The sequence below is a fragment of the Dendrobates tinctorius genome, unplaced genomic scaffold, assembly GCF_039654945.1.
Source record: "Dendrobates tinctorius isolate UK_male_01 unplaced genomic scaffold, ASM3965494v1 ptg000013l, whole genome shotgun sequence".
In the NCBI taxonomy this organism is placed as follows: Eukaryota; Metazoa; Chordata; class Amphibia; order Anura; family Dendrobatidae; genus Dendrobates; species Dendrobates tinctorius.
In genome coordinates, this window is record NW_027361681.1 from 5,565,406 (window position 1) to 5,588,811 (window position 23,406).

Genomic DNA, 23,406 nt, shown 5'->3' on the forward strand with positions numbered 1-23,406 from the left:
CATCAGGTTGGTGTGTGTGGCGTAGTGTACGTCAGGTTGGTGTGTGGTGTGGTGTAGTGTAGTGTACGTCAGGTTGCTGTGTGTGGTATAGTATACACCACACACCAACCTGACGTACACTATGCCACACACACACACAACAACCTGACGTACACTACGCCACACATACCAACCTGATACTACATCAGGTTGGTGTGTGTGGCGTAGTGTACGTCAGGTTGGTGTGTGGTGTGGTGTAGTGTAGTGTACGTCAGGTTGCTGTGTGTGGTATAGTATACACCACACACCAACCTGACGTACACTATGCCACACACACACACAACAACCTGACGTAGACTACGCCACACATACCAACCTGATACTACATCAGGTTGGTGTGTGTGGCGTAGTGTACGTCAGGTTGGTGTGTGGTGTGGTGTAGTGTAGTGTACGTCAGGTTGCTGTGTGTGGTATAGTATACACCACACACACCAACCTGAAGTACACTATGCCACACACACACACCAACCTGACGTACACTACGCCACACATACCAACCTGATACTACATCAGGTTGGTGTGTGTGGTGTAGTGTACGTCAGGTTGGTGTGTGTGGTGTGGTGTACGTCAGGTTGGTGTGTGTGGTGTGGTGTTGTGTATGTCAGGCTGGTGTGGGTGAGTTCTGTAGTGGAGTGTCAGGATGTGTTTAGTCCATGGACGTGTGATGAATTCTGAAGCATTCATTCAAACACAGTCCAGGTTTGTTGGGACACGTTTCACATTGGAAACGAGTTTCCCTTCTTGTCCCCCTTTTATAGCATACCCGGCACCGTTTTTTTTTTCTCTCCTCACGGGGAAAATGTTGCCCTGGTACCATACGGGAAACATGAGTTCCAGGGGTGCTGGGGCGCGCTCCGTCCTCCTCTCCAAAAATCATGGCCTTTATCACCGCCTCCTGGAAATCAAGGAAGGAGTGGTTCTGGCCTGCACATCGTGATAGCACGCATGCGTTATACAGTGCCATTTGTACGAGGTACACAGCCAGTTTTTTGTACCACACCTTCGCTTTCCGCATGGCACTATAGGGCTGGAGGACTTGATCAGAAAGATCAACCCCCCCATGTGATGGTTGTACGCCAGGACACAGTCCGGTTTGTGGACCGGTACTGGGGTACCTCGAATGGTGGTGGCCGTGATGCCGGGACCATGGATTGTGATCAAGACAAAGACATCTCTTTTGTCTTTGAACTTGACCACAAGCATGTTGCCGCTACATTGGATTCGAGTCTCACCCTTTCGGAGAGGCTGCTCAATTAGCGGCAAAGGGAGACCCCTCTTGTTTCTGTGCACGGTACTGCAAGCGACGGTAGCTCTGGCAGAGAGGGATTGAAATAGTGTGATGCTTGTATAAAAGTTATCAACGTACAGATGGTAACCTTTATCAAGCAGAGGGTGGACCAAATACCACACTATTTTCCCACTCACCCCCAAAGCAAGTGGACATTCTGGGGGCTGGATCCTACTGTCCTTTCCTTGGTAAACTCTAAAGCTGAGAGTGTACCCTGAGGTACTCTCACACAGCTTGTAGAGTTTCATCCCGTACCTTGCCCTTTTGCTGGGCAGGTACTGACGGAACTGAAGCCTCCCTTTGAAGTGGATGAGGGATTCATCCACACAAATTTCCCTTTCGGGAATGTACACTTCAGCAAACTTGTTGTTGAAGTGTTCGACGACTGGCCGAATTTTGAACAGTCTATCAAAATTCGGGTCATCGCGGGGAAGGATTTCAGTGTTGTCCCTGAAATGAAGAAATTTATGAATAGCCTCAAACCGTTTCCGAGTCATCACCATGCCAAATACTGGAGTTTGATATAAAATATCAGTACTCCAGTATTGGCGAATTTCTGGTTTCTTCACAATCCCCATGTGAAGGACCAGTCCCCAATATTTAATCATTTCTACAGAGTCCACAGGACTCCAAGTAGAGAATGAAGAAATTGGGTGTTCCGCCAAAAATTTGTTTGCTCCACCATGAGACTGACGATTGACTCAGAGAAAAAGACTTTGCAAAAGTCTATTTCCCTGAAGTTGGCAGTCTCAAACTGGATTCCTGATTGGGGAACAAAATCAGGAATCCGTGGAGCAAAATTTTCAGGGACGGGGGTCCAGGTGGGAGACCTAGTGCTAGGTTGGGAGTCACTAGCACTAGGTTGGGGGAAACTCACACTTGGCTGTGAGACTTCCTCCAAGATACCCGACTCTTCCTCTAAGGCCTCCGACTCTTCCTCCCTGGGCTCCGGACGATTTCTCGTCCTGCGACATCTCGGTGGTGGCAAGTCTGTGTCGCTGGAAGAGGAAGCGTGGGAGGAATAGAGAAAGGTGGGGTCATCTCTCTCACTAACAGTATCAGAGGCAATAATTTCATATGCCTCCTCAACTGAGTAGACCCTTTGGGACTGGGATGACTGGGATGAGCGGGACATTGTGCGTGTGGTGTATGTGCGTGTGTAAAAATCCTTTATTATAGTGTGCGTGTGTATGTTCGAGTGTTTGGTGAAACTTTTTACTGGAGAATGGGCTGTCAGGAGGGGACTGTCAGGCGCGCGGGGGGCAGGAGGGGACTGTCAGGCACGCGGGGGGCAGGAGGGGACTGTCAGGCACGCGGGGGGCAGGAGGGGACTGTCAGGCACGCGGGGGGCAGGAGGGCACTGAGGAGAATTAGGTGGAGACGGAACCAGCGGTGGCAGCAACAGTGGGGGTGATCAGGGGTGCTGGGGGGTGATCAGGGGCAGAGGGGGGCTGTCAGGCACTGGGGGGCAGGAGGTGGCTGAGGAGATAAGGAAATAAAAAAACCTGCAGCAGCAGGGGATAATCAGGGGTTAATCAGGGGGCAGGGGTTAATCAGGGGGGCAGGGGTTAATCGGGGGGGGCAGAGGTTAATCAGGGGGGGCAGAGTTTAATGAGGGTGATCACTGGGACACAGGAGGGGGCTCTCAGGCACAGGAGGCAGTAGGCGGCTGAGGAGCTCGCAGATGTGGATCAGCAGGTGGATGATCGGGGGTGCTGGGGGAGATCGGGGGTGCTGGGGGAGGATCAAGGGTGCTGGGGGATGATCAGGGGTGCTGGGGGATCACCAGGGGCAGAGGGGGGCTGTCAGGCACCGGGGGGGCAGGAGGTGGCGGAGGAGATAAAGAAATAAAAGAACCTGCAGCAGCAGGGGTTAATCAGGGGGGCAGGGGTTAATCAGGGGGGCAGGGGTTAATTGGGGAGCAGGGGTTAATGAGGGTGATTACTGGGGCTCTCAGTCACAGGAGGCAGTAGGCGGCTGAGGAGCACAGAAGAGGTAACAGCAGGTGGATGATCGGGAGTGCTGGGGGAGATCGGGGGGTGCTGGGGGAGATCGGGGGTGCTGGGGGAGGATCAAGGGTGCTGGGGGATGATCAAGGGTGCTGGGGGATGATCAGGGGTGCTGGGGGATCACCAGGGGCAGAGGGGGGCTGTCAGGCACCGGGGGGCAGGAGGTGGCGGAGGAGATAAAGAAATAAAAGAACCTGCAGCAGCAGGGGTTAATCAGGGGGGCAGGGGTTAATCAGGGGGGCAGGGGTTAATTGAGGCAGGGGTTAATCGGGGGGGCAGGGGTTAATGAGGGTGATTACTGGGGCTCTCAGTCACAGGAGGCAGTAGGCGGCTGAGGAGCGCAGAAGAGGTAACAGCAGGTGGATGATCGGGAGTGCTGGGGGAGATCGGGGGTGCTGGGGGAGATCGGGGGGTGCTGGGGGAGATCGGGGGTGCTGGGGGGAGATCGGGGGTGCTGGGGGAGGATCAGGGGGCAGGGGTGAGTGAGCGGAGGTGGGAGGGGCTGGAATTAGGCGGTGGAGGGGAAGTTATACTACCGGAAGGCAGTGGTGGCAGCGGCAGCGGCGATGACAGCGGTGATGGCGGCGGCTATCGCAGGTCAGGGCGGCAGTCTGGCACCTCGTTCCTCAGCTTCCACGGACAGGATGAAGTTGAGGAACGAGGCAGCCATGATTTTACCCCGCCCCTCCACATCTGATTGGAGGGCTAGCGTCACATGGACGCTAGCTCCAATCAGATGCGAGGGGGGTGACAAAAAGGTCACTGGGAGTGATCGTATCCCTGGGGGGGCGAAGCCACCCCCCCTGGGGTCAAGTCTAGGTCCCCCTGTACCGGCGGGTCGGGTGAACTTTCATTGAACCCGCTCACCCGACCCGCAGGAGGGAGATCTTTTCATGACGCCGCATAGGCGTCATGGGTCGTTTTGCCACGACTTTTCACGACGCCTACGTGGCGTCAAAGGTCGTGAAGGGGTTAAATGTGTATAAATGTGTCGGAAATTTCCAATATCATTTTCATGAAAAGTAAAAGTGGATGCCCTAGGTAAGAAAGTTCTACGATGTCCTATATCGGAGAAGAAAATGTATTTAAAAGATTTTGTTCTAACGAAAAAAGAAATGTACATGAACGGACAGAGTGACAAACTTCAGTCCACCTGTGTAAAGGTACCGTCAGCACAAAATGAACAACCCACAGGTAGATGGCCTCAGGTTTTCCCACTCCGAAACAGTTACAGGGGTCTGGACTTCACTGCAGGGGCTCCCGGGCTGCATCTGCAGAATAGTTGTTGACTGCTGGAGTGAACTTAAAAAAAGGAAACAAATAAGAAATCCAAGAGAAAAGTTCAGGAATGCTGGGTCAGAATTCAGGAGGGGAAGGCAGAGCAATCAGGCACATGAAGGTCAAAAAGTCAGAGGCCAAACCAGAGGGAAGTCAATACCTGGGTTAGAACAAGACATCAATGATCAGATGGAGATCCTGCAATTACCTAGAGAGTTCAAATATTCTCACATCTATGTTATCGTTCAATCATTGCTCAATATTATCCCTGAATCCACAAGTGTAGGTTTTTTCTCTAATAATAATTTTCTAATAATTTTTAATCAAACACAAAGGTGATACAAAAATAACGTAAAAATCTCTATATATAAAAATGAATGTATGTATGTGTGTATCACCAACCAATCACGAAGCATTTCACCAGAGCTGTTCAAAAGAATAAAATAATAATAATAATCTTTATATAAAAATAAAGATTATTATTACTATTATTGTCATTATTATTCAAAAGAAGCTCAGCTGTGATTGGTTGCTATGATCAACAGTTTTCCTTGCAACCAATCACTAAGGCTGGTTTCACATTTGCGTTTTTTAGCGCTGGAAAAAAACGCATATGTGCGCATGCGTTTTTTCCCCTATATTTAACATGGGTGCGCATACCTGCGCGCTTGTAAGCGCATGTATGCGATTTTCATGCGCTGCGTTTTTTTGGGGTGTGCGTTTGTATTTTCCAGACGCAGCATGTTGCATTTTTTGGCCCTGCAAAAAAGCGCATGCGCACATATGCGCACGTTTTGCGCTAAAAATGGCCATTATAGCCTATGGATGCGCATATGTGCGCACTGGCATGCTCATGTATGCGTTTTTTTGCATATGCGTTTTTTTTTTTTAACCATGGAATTTAGGGGTTTGGGTTAGAGTTAGGGTTAGTTAAGGGGGTTTAGGGTTAGGGTTAGGGTCAGGGTCAGGGTTGGGGTTTGGGTCAGGGTTAGGGTTAAGTATGGTTTGGTTAAGGGTTAGGGTCAGGGTTAGGGTCAGGATTAGGGTTAAGTATGGTTTGGTTAAGAGTTAGGGTCAGGGTTAGGGTTAGGGTTAGGGTCAGGGTCAGGGTTAGGGTTAAGTATGGTTTTGTTAAGGGTTAGGGTCAGGGTTAGGGTCAGGATTAGGGTTAAGTATGGTTTTGTTAAGGGTTAGGGTCAGGGTTAGGGTTAGGGTCAGGGTTAGGGTCAGGGTTAGGGTTAGTTAGGGTTTAGGGTTTGGGTTAGGGTTAAGTATGATTTGGTTAAGGGTTAGGGTCAGGGTTAGGGTTAGGGTCAGGGTTAGGGTTAGTAAAGTCATGGTTTGGGTAGTGTGAGGGGCCACCTAAAAATGTTGGAAAAAAACGCAAACGCGGTAAAAACGCACTAAAAACGCATACAAACGCATAAAAACGCTGCGTTTTTTTCATGCATGCTCATAAAAATGCTTGAAAAAAACGCAGCAGTTGTATGCTTTTGTATGCGTTTTTTCAATGTGTTTTTTTGCGGGAAAAACGCGCTGCAAAAAAAAGCAAGTGTGAAACTAGCCTAAGCATCTCTTATTTCACCAGAGCTGGTTAAAAGTAGCTGAGCTGTGATTGGTTGCTATGAGCAAGTTTTTCCACTTGACAACACCTCAGCAGACACTGACATGGTGGGAGAAATCTAGCATCCCCGGAAACATACGCTCCCAGCCATTGCCTGCCCCCCAGAAAGGAGCACAGAGCACATGACAGAAATAAATCCCCTCTCCCATGGAACAATGGTATGCAAGTTAGAGCAAATCCACTCAGCGTTTTGGTACTAACCCCAGGCCTCTCTTAAAGGGATCTCCGGTATGGAAGGCAGGGCAAATCCAATCTGCACTTTGGTACTGACCCCAGTCATCTCTTAAAGGGATCCCCGGTATGGAAGTCAGGGCAATTGCCTTCAAATGCTCTGGTACTGACCCCAAGCTCTCTTAAAGTGATCTCCTGTACAGAAGTTAGGGCAAATCCCTCAGAGCTCTGATTCTGACCCCAGGGTTCTATTAAAGGGATCATTGGTATGCAAGTCAGGGCAAATCCACTCAGCGCTCTGGTTCAGATCCCAGGCTTTCTTAAAGGGATCTCTGGTATGGAAGTTAGAGTAAATCCCTCAGCGCTCTGATTCTCACCCCAGGGTTCTATTAAAGGTATCATTGGTATGGAAGTCAGGGCAAATCCACTCAGTGCTCTGGTTCTGATGCCAGGCCTCTCTTAAAGGGATCCCCAGTGTGGAAGTTAGGACCGTTCCAAGCAGCGCTCTGGTTCTGACCCCAGGCTGACGGGATGATGTGGGATATTAGGGGTAGTAGTCCGGTGGCTCTGGCTGACTGGATGATGTTGGATATTAGGGGGAGTAGTCCGGTGGCTCTGGCTGACAGGATGATGCGGGATATTAGTGGTAGTAGTCCGGTGGCTCTGGCTGATGGGATGATGTGCGATATTAGTGGTAGTAGTCCGGTGGCTCTGGCTGACGGGATGATATAGGTTATTAGGGGTAGTAGTCTGGTGGCTCTGGCTGACGGGATGATGTGGGATATTAGGGGTAGTAGTCCGGTGGCTCTGGCTGACGGGATGATGTGGGATATTAGGGGTAGTAGTCCGGTGGCTCTGGCTGATGGGATGATGTGGGATATTAGTGGTAGTAGTCCGGTGGCTCTGGCTGACGGGATGATATAGGTTATTAGGGGTAGTAGTCTGGTGGCTCTGGCTGATGGGATGATGTGGGATATTAGGGGCAGTAGTCCGGTGGCTCTGGCTGATGGGATGATGTGGGATATTAGGGGTAGTAGTCCGGTGGCTCTGAAGGGATGATGTTGGATATTAGTGGTAGTTGTCCGGTGGCTCTAGCTGACAGGATGATGTGGGATATTAGTGGTAGTTGTCCAGTGGCTCTGGCTGAGGGGATGATATAGGTTATTAGGGGTAGTAGTCTGGTGGCTCTGGCTGACGGGATGATGTGGGATATTAGGGGTAGTAGTCCGGCGGTTGTGACGGGATGATGTGGGATATTAGTGGTAGTTGTCCAGTGGCTTTGGCTGACGGGACGATGTGGGATATTAGGGGTAGTAGTCCGGCGGCTGTGACGGGATGATGTGGGATATTAGTGGTAGTTGTCCAGTGGCTTTGGCTGACGGGACGATGTGGGATATTAGGGGTAGTAGTCCGGTGGCTTTAACGGGATGATGTGGGATATTAGTAGTCCGGTGGCTCTGGCTGATGGGACGATGTGGGATATTGGGGGTAGTAGTCCGGTTGCACTGGATGATGGGATGATGTGGGATATTATAGTGAATGTGGCTATGCGGAGTGGGCAGGGCTATACACTCAGCTTTATATATATAGATATAATCATTATAATTGTTATAACTAACCGTAGTTAGTTACTATGCCGGGGCAGCGCCGGGCTCTTCAGCTAGCATAATATAAAAACAGATACTTCTCCTTTGATATACTCCTCTGAATTTGTCTAAAAAAACTGCATTAAAAATTGCACATGTGAATGTGTCCTTATATTATAACGGCCCAAAATGTGTTTTTCAACAGTTTTTGACTTGTAATATCTGGATCAATGCTGCTAGCAATTAATGTGTGCACAACATTTATTTCAATTCCAAAGTATTTGGCCACCGAGCGCTGTCTGACCGCAGCAAATAGCAACGCTCTGTTTACAGAAGGGAAATAAATTACCGTCTACAGCAAAATCACTTTACTTTGCAAAATCTGGTAGATTTATTGTGGTCTGTTGTACATTAAGTATACCTTAAATGCAATCGTGAGTTTCTTACAAATTTACTAATAAATCTAATATGCTCTGCTTAGAAATGAAACCTTAACACAGAAACTCCCTTGCATGTTAATGTACAAAGAAGTGACATTTAAAGTAGTAAAGCAAAGCCGAGAGCGGTGCTTTCATTTACCCACAATTATGGAAAATGATTTTGGCAGATGGGAGCTTTTCAGGGAGCTGTTACTGTAACACTTTGGTCTTGTTTGTTGTCTTTGTCACTATTTCGTTGACACTGTTCATCTCGGAAATGTTCTAAATCACTAAACTATTATTTATAGATGTCACCCAATGATCTGGAAAACATTTCAGACATCAGCATGGTGAGCTCCTCATAATCATTGTGTTCAAGTCCTACTAAACTTGTGTGTATAAGCCAGACTTCAAGGGGTAACATTTCTCTTTGTCAAGCCTGACATGCCGAGGTGAGGAGACTTTTAAGTCACAATGCTCCTTTGGGAAATATGCAATTGTCCCTCTCTGCAAGGAGAAATGTTATTCATTGGATCTCGGGCAAACGCCTCTCACCCAGCCAAATCAGATCTCACATTTTGCATTGACGATTGGCAGTACCCCGAAATACAGTTTCTGTAAATTGAGATTCTGTTTTTTGGCTTTTATCCTAAGTTATGTGACAAGGCTCGTTAGAAAGTCGATATTGACTTTTAGGATTGCTACTTCCTATAGGTTGCGCTAGAGTTCTAGTCCTCTTCCTGTCTGAAGAGACAGGCATAAGCTGGACTTCTGACAGTATCTTCCCGGTCATGAAGCTTACATCACTTTGTCTGGACGTATTTCACTATATTTGAATGTATCACTAGCAATATTGGTTTGTAGATACAAGCAATGCTAGGCTGATTTCGCATTAGCGTTTTTTAGCGCAGCGCATCGTGCGCGTCCACGCGCCATGCGCCCCTATGTTTAACATGGCGGGCACATGGTCTAGCGTTTGCACGCGCACGTATGCGTTTTCGCGCGCATGCGGTTTTTTTGTAGTGTGCGTCTAGGCGTGCCCGACGCAACCTGTTGCATTTTTGGGTCCGTCCAATGGCGTAATAAACACGCATGCACACGCTGGCACATGGAATGTGCATAAATAACACATTGCAGTCTATGGGAACGCAGGCGTTTGAAATCGCATGCGTTTTAAGAGTTAACATGGCTACAAACTGGTTAAAACGCATGCGCCTAAAAAATGCTAATATGAAACTAGCCTAATATTGCCAGTGACCGGTGTATTTTGGGCAATGGAGGACTATACAATACAATGACTTCACGTTAGCAGCAGCACCCAACTAGACCCAAGTACAAAGCTATGGTTTTGGAGTTCTCAACACCATGACATCAAGGTTGGGAAACAAAGCTTCAAAAAGGAAAACTTCCATTGAAAAAAAAAAAGATATTGGGAGGAAAGTAGCATAAATTAAATGTCTGAGCAGAAATTTGCAGTAAAGTAGCTTGACATAGTTTGATGATTAGCTTTAATGTGAGAAACAACAGGTGAAGGTCAAGACACCTCGTATTACTAACAAGATGAGCACATAAACACAGACACAATGTATTCTGGAGCCCAAAAGATAAAAGTTCCTACCTCACACAGATCTACAAACACATCAGGGATAATAATTATAGTGACTAGGTGGAGAAATATGAAAGTATGGTAAAAACATTCCCCTGGAGAAGGTAACTCACGACCACATTGCAGGAGGACCACACTGTTACCTTTAAATCACTAGTAAAATTGTGGTCTCAAACTCCCTGAACATTGGGCAATCATTAAAGAATAGTTTGGGTGTACAAATACTAGAATTGGTATGGTTCTCATATTTTAAACATCACATATTTACCGTAGATAGCAAGATGATTTTTTTTTTATATTGGAAAAGCACCTTCACTGACATTATAATAATAATAATATAATAATAATAAATTTTATTTTTATAGCGCCGACATATTCCGCAGCACTTTACATTTCAGAGGGGCAATTGAGGTTCCTCATCTATGAGACCAAGTTTAGCCGATGACGGAACATCACGCTGCTTTGTTACTGTATGTAAAATATGGTGGTACCAAAGCACTCTATGCTTAGAGGGACACAATCAATCCCTACCCCCTATTATGCAACAGTCACTTTTCCCTTTTCTTCAGGACTACATCTCATGAGTGCAGCATGTGCAAAGCAGCTGGACGCTAAATGAAGCCGGTGTTTATACACTGGTCATGCATCTTGTGAACAACGAGAGAGTATGCTCCATGAATTGTGCAAAGAACGACTGCTTAATATGGGATGAGCAGTGCAGGGTGTAGAATGACATTGCGACTCTTATTGAAAAGTATGTTAGAGGAGTCAAGACATTATCTAAAGTAAAGTAGTGGACTATAGAACTACTCGCCACTGAAAACATTTCAAAGGAGAAAAACAGCGCTGTTCACGCTTCAGGCATTACAATCAAGGGAACACATCACGGCCAGCTAATTTCCAGCTTGCCTATATATTTGTGCTATTTATGAATAAATCTCACCTGTACAAGTAAAAAACAGTTGCCATTTCTATACTGATATCTGTACTATAAACCATACAGGCCTGCAATAAAGACTTTATTCATCTAAAGTTCCTATGTGTTACCGCACCTCTGAAGCATGAATCTATTGCCATTACCTCACTGTTATCCTGCTATTAACTGTATCTGTGGCACCCCCAGGAGTATGGTCGCCACACTGGCATTGCCTTCCTCCAGGGAGGGTGATGTCAGGCTTGGAAGCAATGAAGGGTCTCTCTAGCAGTTAACCATGTCTTGCAACACGTTCCCACTCCATGCCAGCAGAGGGAGCTCTGAACCAATACTAAGGGGAAGAGTTTCTCTCTGAGGGCCAGGAGGGGAAATGAGCCAGTTTATGTGAGGAGGGCAACGAGTGTAGACGTGTGGAGAGAACCTGGAGGTTGTGCTGAGGATAGAGAGCTCCCTCCCAGTGATAGCGCATGATCTGGAGCCTGGTCTCCACGGTTGTATGGATACTGAAGGTCCTGCAACAGAAACCAGAGGAATAGGAAGCTGTAAATGCTCTATTCCCACCTAAGACTTGGAGGCACAACAGCGATGGGTGAGCCAAGAGAAATAGAGGGCTACAGCAGTCTGCCATACGAGGTAGATCCAAAAGTAAAGAAGAAGGAGGAACTTCAGTGTAACACAGTACTGCATGTACCTCAAGTAAGCGCTAGAGAGGAGACTACACAACCCATCTGCTTAGAGAGATTCCTAAGTTGCTTCCAGGCTAATCAGCTCCTGTGCCATCTGTAATCTGGACCCAGGACTGCACTTACAAAGTAAAGGTAAAGAAACTACATTCTGCTGTGTCCTTGACTTCTTTCTGCAACTTCTTCAGCACTGCTACATCTCTGTGCCGGACACTGCACCCTCTTCCTCAACACCTATTCTCCTCATCTACTCTGCCCTGGGACTACAGCCCTACCTGTGGAGGGCTATAGCATCACTGCTGCACCCCACCATCTGTCCCAGAAGATCTGTCTGCAGCGTTGGCTTAACACCTCCCTTGCCGAACACCACAGGTGGCGTCACGAATCATTCATAAACTTTATTCCATCGCTCAACCCTTTTTACATGGGCGCCCAGGGCCTCGGACCGAGTCACCGCTGCTGTGACATTCCCCTTTGAGAGACCGGCACAGTACCGAGTACCCCACAGCCCTGGGAGGGCGACCCATATAACTGTTGGAAGATATCAGTCTACATAAACTTTTTTTTTATCCATTTTATTTACTTAATCATTACTGGAAAATACCAGAACGAATATTCTGTCTGCACTCCATTACTGGGCTTTACTGATCCACATGCTATCTAGCAAGAGCCACTTCGCTGCTTCATTGCCTACAGTCCGCGTGCTCATTTTTACCTACAGATTAGAGGATGAGCAGGTAAGACCATATCATGTACCCACTGAGTAATATATCTGTTCATAAAAACTACAATTGACAATACAGATTGTGTATGGTAAATTTATAGTAGATCATCCACTGAATGAGTGATAGCCTGTTTATTGATTGTGTCACTGATGTCACGTGGACCCGTCCTGTATGACGCGACCAGCAGGCCGGTAACTAAAACAACAGGACGCGGCACGTGATACTAATGTCACGTGGACCCGTCCTGTGTGACATGGTTCGCAGGCCGGTAACTAAAACAACAAGACAAGGGGTAGGGAAACAGTTACAACGGTGGGCCCTGTGATAGGGAAAGGGGACGTGGAGACCTCCTGCACTCCCCTGAGTCAGTGTCCCTACCGCTCCTAACGTTCCCTATGCCGGTTCTGCACTGGGCGCCAATCACGAACCTGTCACCCTAGCACACCCTACACCTATCCCTTTTTAGGGAGCTGGGTGGCGCAGGCACTGGCCCCACCGCTGTACTAATACACACTAAGGAGAAAACACAAACGGGGAAACACAACTTAGCTTTACTCTGTTGCACTTGCTCCTGGCAACAGAGTCCACCACCAGCATGCAGCTCTCCTCCTGAATCGCTGCCACCAAGCTCTGTCAGAGCTGCTCTCCAGCTCCTTCCTCCACCAAGGATGGTTGAAATGAACACTATCACCAACACTGATTGCAACACCTGTGACTCTTTTATAGCAGAGCCAGCAATCACACCTGAATTATAATCAATGACGCTCACCACCACTGGGGGGAAACTTAGAACAAACGACACCACAGTGCAATAATCCTAATGGCCACCGGGGGCAAAAACACCTTAAGCACAGCTTAGGAAAAAAAAAAGGTTACCTGTGCTTTATATCAGTCATGATCCAGCATGGATCATGACAACTGACACAGCCATGCACATTGTAGTCCATGTTGCTGTGAATGTCAGATCCTTCTGAGAACAGTCTTTCAAAAAATGAAATTTTCAAACATCAATGACATCTTTCCTTACAATGTCATTGGTTGGCTGAAACATTTGTTCATTGATGAAGGGGTTTTTAAATAAAAATCAGGCCAAAGTCAAAGAATGTTATAAAATAACAAATGCACCTATACTCACTGGTTCAAACCACCATCACCTGAGGCTATGTGCACACGGTGCGGATTCTGCTGCGGATCCACAGCGTTTCTGGCCCTGCGGGTCCGCAGCAGTTTCTGCTGCGTCGTACAGTACCATTGCTTCCAATGGTAAAACCAAAAACGCTGTGCACATGCTGCGGATTTTTCCGCGCGGATTTGCTGCGGGTTACAATCCGCAGCATGTCAATTGTTTGTGAGGAATCTGCTGCGGTTTCACATCTCCTCCATTGAAGAGGTGTGAAACTGCAGGGCTAAACCACAGCATAAACAGCAGGTCTTTTTGACCTGCGGTTTTTCCAAAATCCGCGCGGAAAAATCAGCACCACTGAAAACTACTTGTGCACATAGCCTTAGAGTTGCTGTTACGATGTCCTCCGCCAGAACTGGAAGAAATCACATCCTGTTTTTCAGTCACATGACCTGTGCACCAGTGACTAGCTGCAGCAGTTAGACAAAATGCAATAATTTTCAGTGGGATGACGTTCCTTTCCTCAATCACCTAATCAATCACTGGCTTCAGCAGTCAGATGCTTTAAGAATAAGATATGAATCCCACCAAGGGAGACTGAACTATTCAAGTAAATTTGTTAGGGGGCTTTCACACAGCGTTTTTTTCACACGTTCGGGCTGCAAAATGAGATTCGGTTAAATGTGCCAGTCGTTGCTGACACATGCTCTGATGTGCATTATTTTTGGGCACATATGCCTACAGGAATCACTCAGTCACAGTCTACTACATCTGGGTGTCCACCTCCAGTAAGCGTATATGCCCAAAAATTATTCACGTCAGAGTGCCAGTTCACTCTGTTGGCACTATTATGGTCTATGACCCTGTCAGCGCATACGCCTGAATTTGTTTGTAGGATGGCCTGGACGTAAGCCCAGACAGGATCAACGAACTTGTGAAAAAACGCAATGTGAAAGCCCTCTTATTTTATTCATTGAGGACTTTGGATAAATTAGTATTCTTTGTCAGACATCACGAGCTCAGATTGTCCATAACCGATATCATGTAGTAGTAGTTGCCCCATTGTATTAGTACCATTTTTCAGACTGACTCAATGATGATACCCAAATGCATCAAACTAGAGATGAGCGACTTTGCCTTTTTTAGGGTCGAGTCGGGTTTCGTGAAACCTGACTTTCTCAAAAATCGAGTCAAACGAAATCGGCCGACTATAGGGAAAAGTCGGGAAAAGTCGTGAAACACGAAACCCAATGCAAGTCAATGGGGAGAAAAGACGGCAGTGAGTGGAGGACTGTAAACACACCTGGCATGAATTTTAACCCTAGAGGCAGCGAAATCTCTCTCTCTCCCTCTCTCGCTTTCTCTCCCACTCCCACTCCAGCTACGCTCCCGCTACGTTCCGCTTCTCTCATTGGCTGAAAAAAGTCACGTGCAAGCATTCGGCGAAACCCGACTTTGGCGCTTGGGTCGCCGACCGCATGGCCGACTTCACACTGTGGTCGGGTTTCGTTTCATGAAACCCGACTTTGGCGAAAGTCGTCGACTTTTGAATCTGACTGACCTGTTTCGCTCAACTCTACATCAAACCTATAAATCTGTAGTGAATCCGATACTTGCATCTGATACATTTGTGTCACATAATGGTCGTAGTTTATATACTGACTATGCAGAGTGGTACCACTCCATTAGTAAGCACGAAGAGGTACAACCAAAAAAGCTCAAGCAGTGGGAAAAAATGCTATAAAATGAACTGCAGTGAGTTATGTAGTATATATATATATATATATAATACTGGCCAAAAGACCTGCCTCCAACAACTGGCCACAATATTTTTTCGCTGCAAAATAAATGACATAATACGCTGTAAAAAACATTGTGCTAAATAACTAAGCCTTCTAATGTTGCAGCCTATACAGTGCTGTCTGACACAACTTCTACCCAAACTGTATCATTAAGGTCAACTATGTACAAAGAGGTAGCAAACCATGAAATGAAGCGGTTGACTATGTAGGCTAGTCAGCATTTCTGGTTGGAAAATGCTTTCCAAAATAACGTAAAAGAATAAAAGGAAGAAATATTTCCTTAGGTTATTGTGAAATACAAGTTCATATCTCTGTAGTAAATTCGCACACACAACACAGAATATTTCTACCTTCAGCTGCCCTTTTGAAGAAGACTTTGCAGCTGCCACATGTAAGGGCTCCATAGTGGCATCCAGATGCTTCATCTCCACAAATCAAGCAGGTCTTCTGTGGTGGGAAGTAATAGTCAATGGGGAGCAGGTGTTCTCTGCCTCCTTCCAGCCTGGAGAATGCACAAAAAGACAAATTATTCAGGGTAAAGAAACCACTTGTTATGATATCAACCATACATAAAGCTCAAGGAACATTCAACTGAGCAAAAAGACATTTTTTAATTCAAATTATTGTAAGAAGTTTGGTTTTCCCAAGCAGCTGCGCTACTGACGGAGAGGGATTTCCAAAGATTAATTGATGAAAGTTTAATGCTTTAAAAAGTAAAAACCATCTGAAATCAAGACTTTTTGTAAACATGCAATTTAAATGGGTTTTATGGGATTTGGCAAATTGTGACTTAGCATAGAGAAGATTATACAATAAAAATATACCTATTACATCCCGGTTAAAGTCCCTGTCGTGCCAGTGGTCACCGATGGTGCTGCAGTAATAGTGTATTATTGTCAGCTACATGAACGCTCTTGCCAATCACCATCTTCAGAAGTAAAGTGTCACTTATCGAAATGTAAGAGATAATGGAGTGATTGACTGCAGCGGTAAGGTAACTGACTCTCTGGATATTATCCTACAGAGACTATGTGGAGACTATGAAGACCACGGCACTGGGGAGTCAGTCAACAGAAGATTAATATTTTCTTATTTTATAACCTTTCCTACTCTATGGCAAATTTTATGGAAACCACTTCACCGCAATGTCATAAAGACATAAATCAATTTTATTGATACTTTTAAGCTATAGGAAGAGCTCATAAGCTAATGCTGAGCCTCTTGAGGGCATCAGTCTCTGTTGTTTCTAGAGAAAAAGTAGATGCTGTTCTCGATTGCCAGACAAATAAGGATCCAACTTACAGTAACATGGAGCTAACAGAGATAAACTATATATATATATATTAGTGTATATATATATATATATATATATATATATATATATATCCCCTTAGTGACCACATCTCTTTAATGACATGATATATAAGAGAATAGCTTCCCTGATGAATGAAAATGCAGCAGTTGTCAGCTGTACACTACCGCTGATGCCCTGCTGCAGCGGTCACGATTGGTGTTCGCACCAGCCATGGCCTTTCAACTCCTTAGATGCTGCTGCCAATAGTGGCTATGGCATCTAGATGGTTAACAAAGTGTGGGGGCATTCTCTTTAATCCCATTGGCACTCCGAGATCACGATTATGTGTTCCTGATGGTTAACATGGCTTAAGATTTTGCCGGCCATAGCGACCTGTTTAGAAGTTAGCAATATTTTGGTGGTAAAAATAAAATTTTTCTTTCCTGTAAGCAGTTTTGAATATGTTGATGGGGTGCTGTTTTTAAAACAGTATCACTTTTGGGGTTTTTCCATTATATAAGTCCCCTATAGTCACTTCAAAACTGAATTGGCCCCTAAAAAATAAGTTTTGTAAATTTCCTTGAAAAAAAAATGAAAAATTACTGCTACATTTTCGAACTTTCTCACATCCTAATAAAACAAAAGAACATTTTGCAAATGGTGCAGATGTAAAGGAGACATGAGGGAAATATTATTTATTGACTAATTTTTTGTGGTATGATTATCTGGATTAGGCCGGAGTCACACTAGCAAGGAATACGGACAACCGCTGTTAATCTATGGCGCAGCTCCCATCACCGTTTTTCTTCTCGGCCATATTATACGTGCAAGTGAAATCGCAGAATGCTGCGATTTGCTGTGTATATCGACCGAGACTCATCAATGTAAGTCTATGGGCGTGAGAAAAAAAAAAAAATCGCACAGCACACGGACCATCAGTGTGACTTGCGAGAAATATGCATCGGTGTCCTTTGAAAAGCCGGCAATTCATGTGTGGTGTACAGTAAAATCACAATGACAGCTTACAATAGGATAGATAGAATAGAGATATACACATAGAATATATAGGTCAGTGACACACACACATATATATATATATATATATATACATACACACGTATTTATATTGCAGAGAGAGCTAGATAGAAGAATAGCCGGTAATTCATTTGTTGGCTCCTGTACGACAGGATAGGAGAGATGGATTACATACAGTAAATCCATATGGAATAGGTAGATACCATATATACTCGAGTATAAGCCGACCCAAGTATAAGCCGACCCTCCTAATTTTGCCACAAAAAACTGGGAAAACTTATTGACTCGAGTATAAGCCTAGGGTGGAAAATGCAGCAGCTACTGGTGAAATTAAAAAATAAAAATAGATACCAATAAAAGTAAAATTAATTGAGACATCAGTAGGTTAAATGTTTTTGAATATCCATATTGAATCAGTAGCCCCATATAACAGTTCATGATTGCCCCATAAGGTGCTCCATGCAAAATACACCCCATATAATGCTGCACAAAGGTTAATAATGGCCCCATAAGATGCTCCATAGAATAATATGCCCCATATGCTGCTCCATAAAGGTTATGCCCCCATTAGATGCTCCATAGATTATTCCCCCATATGCTGCCCCCATAAGATGCTCCAGATTATTCCCCCATATGCTGCCCCCATAAGATTCTCCATAGATTATTCCCCCATATGCTGCCCCCATAAGATGCTCCATAGATTATGCCCCTATATGCTGCCCCCATAAGATGCTCCATAGATTATGGCCCCATGTGCTGGCGCTGCTGCTGCATTTAAAAATAAAAAAATGACATACTCACCTCTCCATTGCTGGGGCCAGGTGCCGGTGTCACTGCTGGCACCTGAGATATTCACCTGTCCTGCGTTCATGGCTGTTTGCTGCTGTCTGGCACATCATCTGTCAGTGACGTTCAGACTGCAGGGGGCACGGCGCCAACTAACCACGTCACCGTGCCCTCTGCTGTCTGAACGTCACTGACAGATGACGTGCCAGACAGCAGCAAGCAGCCATGGATGCAGGACAGGTGAGTATCGCTATACTTACCCGTCCTGGCGCTGTCTCTTCAGCCCCCAGCTTCTCCGCGATCTCCCTTCCTGCCTTCAGTGGTCACGTGGTACCGCTGATTAAAACTCATGAATATGCGCATATTCATGAGTTTAATGAGTGGTACCATGTGACCACTGAAGGAAGGAAGGGACATCGCAGAGAAGCTGGGGGCTGAAGAGACAGCATCAGGATGGGTAAGTATGACCTGACACCCCCGCCCCCCCTCCGATCCCCTGATGTATATGACTCAAATATAAGCCGAGAGGGGGACTTTCAGCCCAAAAAAATGGGCTGAAAATCTCGGCTTATATTCGAGTATATATGGTATATAGATTTCAGTGACAAATACAATTAGTATAGTGTGTGCCTGGACATGTATTTAATGAATAAAAGATTCTTTTACGGAAAAAAATGGCGTGGGGTCCACCTATAATTAATAGCCGGCAAGGGCTATGCAGACAGCTGAGGGCTGATGTTAATAGCCTAGAAAGGAGCCATGGATCCTGCCCCCCCTGGCTAAAAACCTCAGCTCTCAGCCACCCCAGAAAAGGCGCATCTCTAAGGTGCACCAATTCTGTCACATAGCCTTGCTCTGCAAACCCTGTCTTATGAGGAAAGGTTGCAGGATTTGGGAATGTTTAGTTTGCAAAAGAGAAGACTGAGAGGAGACTTAATAGCTGTCTACAAATATCTAAAGGGCTGTCACATTGTAGAAGGATCAACTTTATTCTCATTTGCACAAGGAAAGACTAGAAGCAATGGGATGAAGCTGAATGGGAGGAGACACAGATTAGATATTAGAAAAAACTTTTTGACAGTTAGAGTGATCAATGAGTGGAACAGGCTGCCACGAGAAGTGGTGAGTTCTCCTTCAATGGAAGTCTTCAAACAGAGGCTGGACAGACATCTAACTGGGATGATTTAGCGAATCCTGCTTTGAGCAGGGGGTTGGACCAGATGGCCCAGGAGGTCCCTTCCAACTCTACGATTCTATGATTCTTCTCACAGCCCTGTAGAAGTGGCATATGGGGTAACAGTTGAGGGGTTGATGTCATCTTTCAGGTGACATCAAGCCCCGAGGTTAGTAATGGAGAGGCGTCAATAAAACTCCCCTATTACTAACCCCATAGTCAAAGTGTAAAGAAAACACAGACACCAATTAAAAAATCCTTTATTTGAAATAAATACACAGACTCCTTCATTATTCTTAATTAAACCATACTTAGAAAATCACCTAATCCATGCAAAGCCCTCGTTCTCCTGTAATAAATATAAAATAAGAAAGAAACAATATACCATACCTGCCCGTCGTTGAAACTCCAGGACCCCGAATGCAAAATATGCCCCCAAAACCAACGGATGACAGTACATTTCAATTTTCTGTTGTCTCACTTGTCTGCGGGGCCATTGGGCCCCCACTGCCAACAAGGCGCAGGTCCCTTTGCAACTGTAGACCAGGGTCTTATTTGCAGAAGGGAGGAGTTTAAAGGCCAAATTTTATTCAGCTTCCGATGCAGGGGTCATTTTGATGCACAGTTTTAAAGTCAAGGTATCTTTCCACTTTTTTAACCCTTGTCAGACTCCTTAGTGCCTGCATAAAATCTAATTGCGAACTCATTAGCAATAATTACTTGAAATCAAAGTGCTATATGCTCTTAGATACCGTCACCTCTAATTAACAGCAAGTTCATTGAAAGTGTTTCTCACCTTTAATTGCTGCTGTGGCATGTCTGGCTCAATATAGAAGTGATCTCAGCTTATCATTCATTGCCAAATAGTTCGGGACTCATAGTGTATCTATTATAGGCTCGCTGCCCTGAGAATTAGGTGTCTACACAATCTAATTGTGCTGTGTTTAATTCATGTGGATATGACCTAATGTGCTGAATTACCCTGATCTACTACTGTACTATGAAGTTAGGTAATAAAACAGGACAACAGACAGAAGAAGAAGAGAATTACACAGTGATAAAGTAAAAACTGGTGAGAAAAGCCATAACAAGCCCAATAATACACCTAAAAAACCACAATCAACATACATACTTGTATCTACTACAGAAATAGTTGCTTTTCTGCTACTAAGATGATTTATGTTTGAATATTATATGTAGTTGGTTCATTAACTAATTTCTAAATTATCATTTTGTTAGGGTCACCTTTTGTAAATGTTGGCAATCAGATGTGAATTATGAATATTTTAATGCTGTGATGAAGATACAAACAACTCTACATTCTTAGGTCATTGTTGATCACTATCAATATGATCTGCCTTCAGAATGGCACAGGATTGTAGAGCCGGCTGTCAGTGCCAGGGTGCGGTGACTGGAATTGCTCCGGGCACGCCTCCATGACTGAAAGCCGGCGTGTTACAGATGAGATAATGTTCATTTTCTCCCAAGTGCTGCACTTTCAATACAGCGGCCAGGCACTTTCATAATGCTACTAACCTGCAGATTAACCCTATATCCGCAGGTTATTAGCGTTTTCCGACCTGACAGCTTCTCTTTAAAATAGCAACCAGTTCAAGGATCAGAGGAGAGAAAACTGCAAACTTATCTGCCTGGATTCAATTGCATCGGCATTGTTAGGATTGAATAAGCAAGCGCTAATATTCTGGGAGCATACTGTATAATATAAGTAAGGGGGCACAGTGTATTATTATTTATGTGGGGGGCAGTGAGGGGGCACAGTGGGTAGCATTAATATTATTAGGGGGCACAGTGTGTATTGTTGTTATTGGGGGGCACAGTGTGTAGCAGTGTTATTATTAGGGGGCACAGTGTATGGCAGTAAAATTATTAGAGGGCACAGTGTGTGCCAGTGTTATTATTGGAGGGCACAGTGTGTGGCAGTGTTATTATTACAGAACACATTGTGAGGCAGTGTTATTATCAGGGGGTATAGTGTGTAGCATTACAGGGTGCAATGTGTGGCAGTGTTATTATTAGGGGGCACAGTGTGTGGCAGTGTTATCACTAGAGGGCACAGTATGTGGCAGGGTTGGTTATTATGAGAGAGAGAGATTTTATGTGCCAGAATGGATTTTGAAGTTAAATTAAAGGAAGAGAAAATATTCCGGGCATGCTCAGTTGCAAAAAACGGAATCCAGTGACGGATCCATTTTTGACGGACAGTGTCAGATCCTGCGCCATAGGCTTCCATTATAGTCACCGACGGATGGAGCTAGATCCGTCCCTGTCTGACTTTTCGACGTTGACAAAAAACATACTATGTCCGTTGTATCCGGCCGATGGACACTGAATTTCCGACAGATCCGTCAAAAGACAGATGAAACGTGTGGCCATCCGTCACAATCCGTCACTAATACATGTCTATGTGAAAAAACGGATCCAGCATGAAAAAATGCTGGATCCGTTTTTTTAAAAAAAACGACAGATTGTGACAGATGGCAAAAGACTGAAGGGTGAAACAGGCCTTAGGCTACTTTCACACATCAGGTTTTTTCCGACAGGCAGGATCTGGCTATTTTTAGAAAAACCGAATCCGGCGAAATCAGGCGCCGGATCCGTTTTTCTCTCATTGAATTGTATTAGTGCTGGATCGTGCCGCATGGCCTTCTGTTTCTTCGGGTGAAAATTTTGATTCCGGCATCTGGAAAAAAACGTCTCTAGTAACGTTTTTTGTCTGCAGTGAAAAAACGGACAGTGCTGAATCCGGCGCTTCCATTTTTTTGCCACATTGGAAGTCTATGGGCGCGGGAATGCGCCGGATCCGGAAAAAGATGGATCCGGCCACCGGATCCGTTTTTTTAAGTCTACGCATGCTCAGATCCAACTGGCCAGCCCCCAGGAAACAGATGTAACCTGCTAGACGGATCCGGCTGAAAAACGGATCCATTTCTTCAGTTTTCCAAAATTTATGCCAGATCCGGGTTTTCTAAAAATAGCCGGATCCTGCCTGTCGGAAAAAACCTGATGTGTGAAAGTAGGCTTAGAGGACACACTGTGTGGTCATGCTATTAGGAGGCACATTGCGTGGCAGTGTTACTATTAGAGGGCACAGTGTATAGCTGTGTTATTATTAGAGGGCACAGTGTATAGCAGTTATTTTAGTGGATACATTGTGTAACAGTGTTATTATTAAAAGACAGTGTGTAGCAATGTTATTATGAAGGGCACAGTTTATAGCAGTGTCATAGTTAGAGGGTACAGTATATAGCACTGTTATTATCAGAGGGCACAGTGTGCGTCAGTGTTATTATCAGAGGGCACAGTGTGTAGCAGTGCTATTATTAGAAGGCATAGGGCACCGTCACACATGGCGACTCACCAGCGATCCCGACAACGATATCAAGATCGCTGGTGAGTCGCTACATGATCGCTGGTGAACTGCCAAACAGACAGCTTCACCAGCGATCAGGACCAGTGACGCCAAGCGCGCAGCATCGCTGTGTACTTAGTTACCAGTGCGCTGATGCAGGGAGCTGGTAACTAAGGTACACATCGGGTTTCTAAGGGACGTGCGTCACTTAGAAACTCGATGTGTACCTTAGTTACCAGCTCCCTGCATCAGCGCGCTGGTAACTAAGGTACACATCGGGTTTCTAAGCACAGCGCTGTGCTTAGAAACCCTGCGTTTACCCTAGTTACCAGCTGATCACTGGTCTCCCACCTGTCACACGCAGCGATGCGTGCTGGCCAGCGGGAGACCAGCGACCAAAAAAATGTCCAGGGCTTTCCAACAGCGATCAGTGATACTGGCAGGGGGGCCGGTCGCTGAT

The 23,406-nt window shown here is 45.5% G+C and overlaps 1 protein-coding gene across 1 annotated transcript in view; it reads right to left on the minus strand.

Annotated features, from left to right (window-relative positions):
• The window catches only part of AR (androgen receptor), a 540,464-nt gene that overhangs the window by 265,648 nt on the left and 251,410 nt on the right, over window positions 1-23,406 (minus strand). Inside the window, exon 2 of the mRNA XM_073558342.1 lies at window positions 15,638-15,789. Coding sequence (XP_073414443.1) covers window positions 15,638-15,789 — 152 coding nt within the window. The remainder of the gene's footprint in view (window positions 1-15,637; window positions 15,790-23,406) is intronic.